At 41.3% G+C, this 9,083-nt stretch overlaps 4 protein-coding genes across 5 annotated transcripts; 2 read left to right on the forward strand and 2 right to left on the reverse strand.

Moving 5' to 3' along the window:
* Window positions 1-64: 64 nt before the first annotated feature.
* LOC118104755 (ubiquinol-cytochrome-c reductase complex assembly factor 2) lies at window positions 65-3,289 on the reverse strand. Of its 2 annotated transcripts, XM_035151854.2 has the most exons (5): window positions 3,075-3,289; window positions 1,225-1,299; window positions 884-950; window positions 659-781; window positions 65-497 (listed from the first exon to the last, which is right to left on the reverse strand). In XM_035151854.2, the coding sequence occupies exons 1-4, from the start codon at window positions 3,210-3,212 to the stop codon at window positions 672-674; spliced, it is 390 nt and encodes a 129-aa protein (XP_035007745.1). In that variant the 5' UTR covers window positions 3,213-3,289; the 3' UTR covers window positions 65-497; window positions 659-671. The 2 variants fall into 2 exon arrangements, with proteins under 2 accessions (XP_035007745.1, XP_035007744.1); XM_035151853.2 differs by having other exon boundaries at window positions 65-781.
* Window positions 3,290-3,311: 22 nt separating this feature from the next.
* Window positions 3,312-4,445, forward strand: tomm6 (translocase of outer mitochondrial membrane 6 homolog (yeast)). The gene is made up of 3 exons (XM_035151855.2): window positions 3,312-3,469; window positions 4,120-4,253; window positions 4,365-4,445. The coding sequence occupies exons 1-2, from the start codon at window positions 3,372-3,374 to the stop codon at window positions 4,214-4,216; spliced, it is 195 nt and encodes a 64-aa protein (XP_035007746.1). The 5' UTR covers window positions 3,312-3,371; the 3' UTR covers window positions 4,217-4,253; window positions 4,365-4,445.
* Window positions 4,446-4,597: 152 nt separating this feature from the next.
* On the forward strand, window positions 4,598-5,586 carry c3h1orf74 (chromosome 3 C1orf74 homolog). Its single transcript, XM_035151851.2, has one exon. It carries the CDS (start codon window positions 4,712-4,714, stop codon window positions 5,501-5,503), a length of 792 nt encoding a protein of 263 aa, XP_035007742.2. The 5' UTR covers window positions 4,598-4,711; the 3' UTR covers window positions 5,504-5,586.
* Window positions 5,587-6,192: 606 nt separating this feature from the next.
* On the reverse strand, window positions 6,193-8,928 carry sirt4 (sirtuin 4). The gene is made up of 4 exons (XM_035151850.2): window positions 8,831-8,928; window positions 7,629-8,113; window positions 7,148-7,442; window positions 6,193-7,048 (listed from the first exon to the last, which is right to left on the reverse strand). The coding sequence occupies exons 2-4, from the start codon at window positions 8,111-8,113 to the stop codon at window positions 6,896-6,898; spliced, it is 933 nt and encodes a 310-aa protein (XP_035007741.2). The 5' UTR covers window positions 8,831-8,928; the 3' UTR covers window positions 6,193-6,895.
* Between the last annotated feature and the right edge of the window lie 155 nt (window positions 8,929-9,083).

The following is a 9,083-nucleotide window of genomic DNA, read 5'->3' on the forward strand; positions in this document are numbered from 1 at the left end:
GACAAGTTAAAATGTAGCACTAGTACAGTAAATCACAGAATCTCAACCATACACACTCGGCAGCTCAGATTCGGTCCAAACCTTTAACAGATTTTTATTTTTCTGGATCTGCATCAAAATAAACAGAGTGATAGGGACTTATAGTAGATTGTAGTGTTTCTTTTCCAGTCGGTTAAATCCCGGAGTTTCACTATGAAAACACTCAGTGACATTGGATCTCTTAATGCTTAGAGATCTTGTTCCTCAGCCCCTGATCTTTATTTCCACCAGATACATTTTTAGATATTCTAAATAACAAACACAATCCTCGACCTTAGTTGAAGCATCATTTGCAATGTTAAAATGTGTCTCCTTAAAGGGTTCCTTGTCAAATGTATGTGCTTGGATGGTATTCCAGAACCCTTTGTCCTTTTGCTGAGTCTTTTTCATTCTGCGCTATGATGGACTGGTGACCCCTCTAAGGTGTTCCTCAGGGATTGGCGTTGGTATCCTCCGACCTTCAATGGATAATTTGTATAAATAGATAATGGATGGATTGATGGATGGAGACAGCCTATACAACTAACCAAATTTAAAAACAGTTCCATAATAACATTTCATAAAAATGACAGTCAAAAACAATCAATAATAGAACAGTAAGTTGTATTTCTGTACATACAATAAGAAAAGAGTTATTTTTCTGCAGATTTCTCTGGACCATCTTCTGGTGATTTGGAGGAGAATCTCTCCATTAACGTCTTCCAAAGACCCTTTTTTTCTTCGTCCGTCTGTTGCATACTCCCTGTAAAATTCAGATTACAGTAACAGTTATTTTCATTGTATAGGTTAAATCCAACCATTTATTTGTATTGAACACAGCGCTTCTGATTTTGTGAATCTATACCTGACAGAAGAACTTTACACTCTTCCACCGTCACACCGGTAAAGCTTGTGTCTCTTACACGAGGAAACTGTGCGAAGATACAAAGACAGGTTTGAGTCTTTTTATACAGGTCACTGGATTTCACACAGGTATAGAAAGTAAACAAAGACCAGTATGATTTTAAAATGCTAGCACATTTACAGACTCAGAGCTTTGCACTAACTATACTGTTTCATTATCTTCATCACAGATTAAATGCTAAAAAGACACAAGGTTTCCTCTTCAGTCAAATTCTATTCATTTTTTTGGGGGAGTGAAACATTCATTACAATAAATAAATGTAGCAGATGCAATCTACTCACTCGCTGTCTGTACACGTTGCCGTTAATTTGGGCCAAACTTTCATACATCTGGTCACATTTCTCTGGATCTGTGATCTGGAGGGAAAAAAGTTGAAAGGTTAATAAAATGTAAAGAACAGGACAGAGGTCAGAAACCAAATGTGACTGTTTGGTATAAAAATGTGGAATAATGAGCCGTGTTTCACACATTTGTTGTGACTGTAATGTTTAATCTCAAAAGCATCCGGTAACATCAGGAGCATCAGTGTGCATGTTATACACTGTTGTTTTTGATACTACATTAATTTACTGTTGAGGAATTTTTGAACCTCCTCACACAATACTGTATATGCCACTATATATTATGTATATTACACATATCTGTACAGGAGAATAGTGCCTGTCTAAATTCCACAGACACTCCCTTCTCTCTATAAGCAGTACCCAAGGTTAGGTTATAGATAAAGGGCCGACCAACAGTACATTGTAGTGTAGTCTACGTTGAGGGACTTTCATATCTTACTCATATGCACCAGACAGGGAGGCACCAACTTCAACTCTCACCGACTTTAACTCTTTTGCATATTTTATCAGTGGCCAGATGTAAGGACACAATGTGATATAGTTATGCATACTTTAGACTTAACCATCCAATAGGATGCGAACACCTACATGTAACATAGAGAGTGACAGCAATCCTAGCCATTCATGGATGTGCTGTTAGAATGGGTGAAAACAAGTAGAGGGAGATATATGGGGAGGCTGTGGGAGACATTGTCTGACTTGGGGGTGACAAATTGCTCATGTTCCTCTGTTAGCGTTTGTATATTGTTCCACCTTCTGGTCTCCTTGATGCATCAAGTCTACATTAAAACCTTCTGCATCAGACATCAGCTGCTGCCTGAGTTCTCCTTTCACCAGCTTCCAGAAAACTTCCATAACTTTTACATTATGCTCTTCTATGGTGTTTGCTGTTAGTTATCTGTGTTTGTCGGTGTAAGACGAATGGCTGTTATCTTCTACTTCTGCAGCCTCCACCCAGTGACTACACATTGGGAAAGTAGATTATAGCTATATGTGGTGCATTAAATGTACTGTGCATTGTCCCTGCTAAGTTAACAAATAGATAAGGAATTGGTTTCATATTTTTCACAAGTAGTGCACTGCTTTAATTGAAGGCATTTCCTATTTATTGGAGTTTACTCCCTTTATATAAATCACTGAATCTAGTTTAATTTGTGCAAAATGTACACAAATGGACAAATATGAACAAAATCCAAAATATCAGTGTGAAAATAATAACTAGGCCTTAAAAGATTGATAGATATAAATATACTGTGAGAGGACATAAACAATATGTAAATATAAATACTATATGTAGATATAAAGATACTGTGAGTGGATATAAACATTATGTAAAGATAAACACTGTATGTAGATATAAATATACTGTGAGTGGATATAAAGACAGTGTGTATATAAACATTATGTAAATATAAACACTGTATGTAGATATAAAGACAGTGTGTATATAAACATTATGTAAATATAAACACTGTATGTAGATATAAAGACAGTGTGTATATAAACATTATGTAGATATAAAGACAGTGTGTATATAAACATTATGTAGATATAAACACTGTATGCAGATATAAAGATAGTGTGTATATAAACACATTATGCATATAGATATAAGCACAGTTAGTGATTTTCTGAACCTCCGAGGTCAGAATACAGAACAGAACGTGTTAGTTAACAACACACGGTCAGAGCAGACAAGGTCGCCGGCTCTCGGTGCTCCTCGTCCGGGTAAAGCCCTCAGCTTAGCTCGGTGTGTTCATGCAGTGGAGCTGCGGACACCTCGGTACCTGTGTGTTTTCACCCTCCCGGAAGGCGGAGGCTACTCTCTGCCGCAGAAACGTCCCCAGGTCGCGGCCCTTCTTGGTCTCATCCCGCGGCCACTCTTCACACAGTTTCAGGAACCGACGGTATCGGGTGGCAGACATTTTTTTTTACGTACAGCGAGCGAGTCTGCAGAGGACGCGTGAAGTTTGAGCCTTTTCTCTCACCGTACTGGTGTTCAGCTAAACTCTTCCCCCGTCTCCCCGCTGTTGTTTATTAGTTCCGAGCACCCCTCGCTGCTGTCGTTAACGCACGTTGGCACGATGACTGGTCCGGACGGTAAAAAGAGCTCTGCCTCTAGTGTGGCGGACTGGGTCCGCACAGCCTGTCGGTTCGCCACAGACAGAACCGACTTCAGGAGGTGAGTCCGCGGGGAGAGCGTGTGATGTGACCTGTGTGCTAACGTTAGCCCCGTGGCTAACGCGTTGCCCTTGAGTCTGTCGTCTTGATGTAATCGCTGAGCTTCTGCGATCAGTCGATTGGTCGATCAGCTCAGTCCACCGACAGAAAGTCAGGGACGCAGTTTGATAAACATTTAGCTGCATGTGCGACTCACGTTGTGATCTTGTGACTCTGGATTTTTTAGGACTGCACATAAGTGATCAACCAAGATATTAATTGATTGATTAAAAGATGACGAAAGCAACTGGACAAATGTTAAATAACCTCATTGTTACTATTAAAGCAACATTATGCTTACTGGGCAAAGGGGACTGCTGGCCTGGGGGCCCCAGAATTCCAGGGGCCCCGGACAGATCCAGACTTACTGTATAGCTGTTTTCAGACATGCACTGTAATTCCGCAGTTACTCCGCATTTTCTCCGGAGGGGGTGCATGTCAACTGCTTTGAAAAACTCCAGTTGGTCATTTACTCAGCAAGCTGTATCCACATAAGAGTTTAATTTAGCCATCGTCTCTGTGTAGTATTTATGTTTTTGTGTCGTTTGTCAAAAGATTTAATTCAGTCAGAATTAATCCTCATTTCTGACTTGTCTGTCAATTCTCTTTCAGGAATCTTCTGGTCAACGTGGGTCTGTTTGCAGCAGGTGTCTGGGTCGCAAGAAACCTCTCCGATTTTGACCTGATGTCTTCGCAGCCTGTGACATAACAAGAAAAACAATAGCACCGCCGAAACCAGGATGATGGTAAGATCGTGTTTTGTGTTACAATGAGTCTGTTTGCACTCTAATGCAGATGAAACAAAAGTTTGTAATATTTATTGTAAGGTAATATTTGCGACATCTCTGTTCCTTCAGGTGTCTTGGACCAACAAAGAATAAACAAGGGACACGAATAAACGATCATAAACCTATATGGGGTTACACGATGAAAACAAATCATCTTGTTTACCTGAATTTGTTTCACTTTTTTTAATTTAATTGTAGTTTTTTAAAACATTTATTTCATTGTAAATGGCTTGACAACAAATAACATCCATTCTTGTGTATATGTTCTGGTTTGGGTTCTAGATTTTGAAATAGCATTTTGATTTAATTCTTTTTAAGATCTCACATAGCTACGTTGCATTTGGGAAACTACATCAGAGACTTCGTTACTGTAACATTTGACAATTTGAACTGTGTGTCATGTGATTGATGCAGCTATGTCCACTCAGGAGTTGTTTGTCGCTGCCGCTCGTAAACATCTGTGTGTTGGCAGAAAGTCTCTCTCTGCTCCTCGGAGTCTGGACCTGGCCACTCAGGTCCTGGCTGTTGATTTGGGTTTGAAACCTGCGCTGCTGTTTGACAGTAACGGCTCCAGCTCAGAGCAGGTGCAGCAGTATTTGAGCTCTCTGCAGTCTTCCCAGCTTGTGTCTAAATCCCTTCTTACATTGGATTTAAATGGACACGCTCTAATTGTTAACCCAATTACAGTCAGATCGAATCTAGAACTGGTGCTCTGTGGTAGCGGCGCGGCTTTGATAGACGTCTGCCACTCTCTTGAGAAGCCTGCCATCGCCGACCAGTTCAGAGAAGAGCTGAAGAGCATGATACAAGATTTACTGCCTCAGCTGAGAGAGTGTGAACAACTCGAGGAGGCTCAGAAACCACTTTGTGTCGGAGAGAAATGTGAAGAGTGGAACCTGTGCACAGTCTTTGGTCTTCTATTGGGTTACCCTGTAGCCTACTGGTTCGATCAGACCCACAGCTTTGAGAACTGTCTGTCCATGACGCCCCTGATGGTGACTACGGCTGCAGCAACATGGCAGACGGGCTCCGCACATCACACGTGTTGTCTCTACTCTTTCAGCGTCCCAGATGTTCTTCTCAAAGAGACGCAGTCCCACCTGGACGACTGGAGGCGTCGTTTACAAGAGAGATTTCAGCAGCAACATGTCCTGAAGGATCTTAGTGTTTGTCAAACCACAGTAACTCTGCCCTCTGTCTGTCTGTGATGAAAACAGTTTCTTTAAAACACCCTGTTATACTGTAGAACATTTGTACATTATCACCTCATTAAAGTTTGTCCAAACAGCCATTTATTTCTTAATGTGCAGTGCTTTTCACATCCTGGGTTTACAGTCGTACTGGTGGTGAACACATACACATGGGTTTGTGCAACTATCCTTATGAGGAGTTTCCATGCATTGGGGACAGTCTAACAAAAACCATGTCCAATTCCAAACAAAATCCTAAACTTAACCTGACCACAACTCACATCTGGCCCCTAACCTTAACCAGGACCTCAGTTATATTAGTTTGCCTCATTAGGACCAGGATTTGGTCCCCATGAGGTCTAAACTGGTACCAACCAGGTCAGTGTCTTGAGTTGGAAAAACAAATATAGATACAGACAGTGAGCTCTTTTGGACACTACTTTGTGTATGTAAAATCTTAATTTTAAAAAGTATAATGTAGCAGGAAAATTAAAATACTAAGGTAACATACAAATACTTGCGTAAGTAGTACCTGAGTAAATATACTTAAAGTGCAAGTAATTGCTTAGGATAAAAATGTTTAAAATGACCACCAGTCGGTATTATTTTAAAATCTTTCAGTACATAAATTTAGGTTATTTGCATTTAGCACAACAGCTTCAAAACTTAGTGTGTGGCAAATAACACAGACGTGCTGACATGTAAAGTGCTGTAGTGTCTTAAAAGAATTTATTTAAAAGAACAAAAACAGACAGTAAGTTTCTGTCATGTGTTCTGTCAAAAAATTAAAGTTTTAGGTTGAAACAAGATTGTGGAACAGAATGTTTGTTTTACAAGTAGAGAAAATGTACATTCTCTTTATTATGTGAACATTTAAAATGGATCAGTCTCAGCACCACATATCAAAACAAGATCCCAGTCCATTCCACGATAACACAAATTAAACCATTTAACCACCTGTTGAACCGTATCTGCTATATGATTTTATGCCTTTATGTAACAGCAACTTGCACAACAGATTTCTTTGTTTTTAATTTAATAACAGGTCAGTTTGTGTTGATTTCGCTAAATGAAAGCACCATCAGATTACTTTAAGCAGCCAGAGCCAAGATATTGATCCATTGAGTGCAGAGATGTTGAATTTCCAAGACAGCACTTTTCTTTCCTATGAAAGACATTCATCCTATTAAATATTTAGTTGTTTTGCAAAGAACATGTGAGTTCACATCAGTTTCAACCTCTAGCAGAGACGTGAATATGACTCTGGGTCCTTTTGCCTTTTCACAAAACAAGTTTCAAACAGCTGGGAGCATCAACCTCAAGGTGATTTTGTTGTCATCTGGTTAAATGAGGTAGTTTGTAGTTTTTGCAGCCTGAATACAGAATATATAAACAAGATGTCCATGAGGGTCAGTGGGGCTGAATGACCGTCAGCACTTCACCACAGCGGCCCCTCACTTTCAGCTCAGCCAGGTGGTCGGCTCTCGTGGCTCCAATGTTCAGGATGGCGACCGGTATTTTCCTGTCACTTGCTGCCAGTAAGAACCTGTATCCTGAGTATACCTGTAGGGAATATCACAGAGGGGGCCCAATTAAATTCAAAATTCCAGAACAACTGTTTTCAACCTGCTGTTATTATGACAAAGCTGCGCCAAAACCTGCCTGTAAGGAGGACCCCACCACTAGCACCGCGTCCGACTCTGCCAGCCTGTCGTGTACAAACTGTACTGTCCCCTTTTTCACAGAGTCTCCAAAAAACGTGACCTCAGGCTTCAGTATTCCTCCACACTCGTCGCAGGAGGGAACCCGGAAATTTAGGACCTGCTCGTCCTCCAGGAAGACGTCCCCGTCCGGAGCCGAGGCGCCTGCCTGGGCTCCCCAGTCTGGGTTTAATGATATGAACCGTCTCTGGAGCTCCTCCCTCGCTGAGATGGCACCACAGCCGAGGCACATCACCCTGCAGACAACGATATATCATCACCTTTAATTTACCTTCATCGTGCAGAGAGTTTTGAATGCAGGACTTTCACCGAAAGTATCTTTGTGGTGTATTTATTTCAATATTGCTACTGTTGCTCAATCAAAGGATCTGAACTTGACCTTCACCCCTGAGGGATTGAGATGTTAGGTGATGTTTCCTCACCTGTGGGTGCAGCCATGGAGCTCAGTCAGTCTTTTCTGTCCGACCTTTGAGTGAAGAGCGTCCACGTTTTGTGTGACCAGCCAGTGCAGCTTCCCCCTCTCCTCCCACCGCTGCAGAACCCTGTGAGCAGAGTTGGGCAGATGGGAGGAGAACTGCGGCCACCCGACAAAGTTCCTGGCCCAGTAGCGCTGTCGTGACTTTGCGCTGCGGACAAACTCTGCATGCTCCATGGGTCGTCTACTCGTGCGGGCGTACAGTCCAACACCCTCCGAGCGATAGTCAGGGATGCCCGACTCTGTGGAGAGGCCTGCTCCGGTGATGACGAACAGGCGACCGGCTCGAGACACAAAGTCCTGCAGCAGGTCCCGGGAGTGGGCGTCAGTGGTGCTGCAGGCGGGGACGAAGTTCACCAAACCTGCAGGGACTGAGGACGCTCTCCTCACAGGTGCTCGGTGTAACCTGAGGGTCCTCCACGGCAGTCTCATCTAAAGCAGGACAAATACAGTGCTCATCTTTAAATCACATATTTCACTCACCTCATGTTCCTCCACCAACAGTGAATGCAAACTATTCAGGTTTCTGCAAGGGTCACCAGATGAAACTATTTTATGACCACATGGAGAATTTAGAAATCTTACTGCTCAAATAATCAAAGTATGATGGGCAACCAGTAGAGATAACATGATCTAAAATGTCTTAACAAGCATATTGTAAATAAATGTCCATTTATTTCATATTTGAGTATTATTATTTACTGACACATTCCTTATAATATAATAACATAATCAATAAACATAACCTGGACCTGGATAATCAGCCAGAAAATGTATAAAATGAATAAATAAAATGGATGGATTGATTAACCACTTAATAACTAACTTATTAATTAAAGGTCAGAGGTCTGGAAACGATTTTAGTGCCAAAATGCTTTTTACAACTTGACTTTATTTTACATTGTAGACCAAAGAAAAATATTGAATATTTATTTTCTTGATAAGAAACTTAAATCAATGCTTCTCTGTGTGAAGCTTTAAGCACAAAGACCAATCATAAATGACCTATAATGTTATAACACCTTCATAATAAAACAACAATAAGACACTGAAACAATCCCTATGGATTTGATTTGAGTTCCTGTCGAAGCTAGCTAGCTAGATGTCAGCGAGCTAACTCTGTTTACAAACGTTATTAAGCTACTGTACCTTCTCTGTCGCTTCTGGATCAGCAGCAAATCACCAGCGGACAAATGTCGGTTCACTAACATCCCAAATCAACTGGGTGATATAAGACAGGAACCTTCGCTGCAATGGGACGGAGAGGAAACAGGAAATACCCGATTGCACGTAACACCAAACATATTCGCGCTGCACACTGGGAGTTGTAGTCAAACGACTTCAGCCCAGGATCTCAATGTGGACATACTGTTTTTTCAAAATTTGACTCTGTGCATTATTG

The sequence above is a fragment of the Hippoglossus stenolepis genome, chromosome 3 (genome assembly GCF_022539355.2).
Source record: "Hippoglossus stenolepis isolate QCI-W04-F060 chromosome 3, HSTE1.2, whole genome shotgun sequence".
NCBI classification, from domain to species: domain Eukaryota; kingdom Metazoa; phylum Chordata; class Actinopteri; order Pleuronectiformes; family Pleuronectidae; genus Hippoglossus; species Hippoglossus stenolepis.

What these genes read in the sequence shown, in the direction of transcription:
- LOC118104755 (XM_035151854.2), bottom strand. Translation starts at nt 3,212, where the DNA reads ATGTCTGCCACCCGATACCGTCGGTTCCTGAAACTGTGTGAAGAGTGG. An exon ending in GGGAGGGTGAAAACACACAG is followed by an intron (nt 1,300 to 3,074) that starts GTACCGAGGTGT and finishes TTTTCCCTCCAG; the next exon opens with ATCACAGATCCAGAGAAATG. An exon ending in GCAACGTGTACAGACAGCGA is followed by an intron (nt 951 to 1,224) that starts GTGAGTAGATTG and finishes ATCTTCGCACAG; the next exon opens with TTTCCTCGTGTAAGAGACAC.
- tomm6 (XM_035151855.2), top strand. Translation starts at nt 3,372, where the DNA reads ATGACTGGTCCGGACGGTAAAAAGAGCTCTGCCTCTAGTGTGGCGGAC. An exon ending in GACAGAACCGACTTCAGGAG is followed by an intron (nt 3,470 to 4,119) that starts GTGAGTCCGCGG and finishes ATTCTCTTTCAG; the next exon opens with GAATCTTCTGGTCAACGTGG.
- c3h1orf74 (XM_035151851.2), top strand. Translation starts at nt 4,712, where the DNA reads ATGTCCACTCAGGAGTTGTTTGTCGCTGCCGCTCGTAAACATCTGTGT.
- sirt4 (XM_035151850.2), bottom strand. Translation starts at nt 8,113, where the DNA reads ATGAGACTGCCGTGGAGGACCCTCAGGTTACACCGAGCACCTGTGAGG. An exon ending in CTCCATGGCTGCACCCACAG is followed by an intron (nt 7,443 to 7,628) that starts GTGAGGAAACAT and finishes CGTTGTCTGCAG; the next exon opens with GGTGATGTGCCTCGGCTGTG. An exon ending in TGGTGGGGTCCTCCTTACAG is followed by an intron (nt 7,049 to 7,147) that starts GCAGGTTTTGGC and finishes TATTCCCTACAG; the next exon opens with GTATACTCAGGATACAGGTT.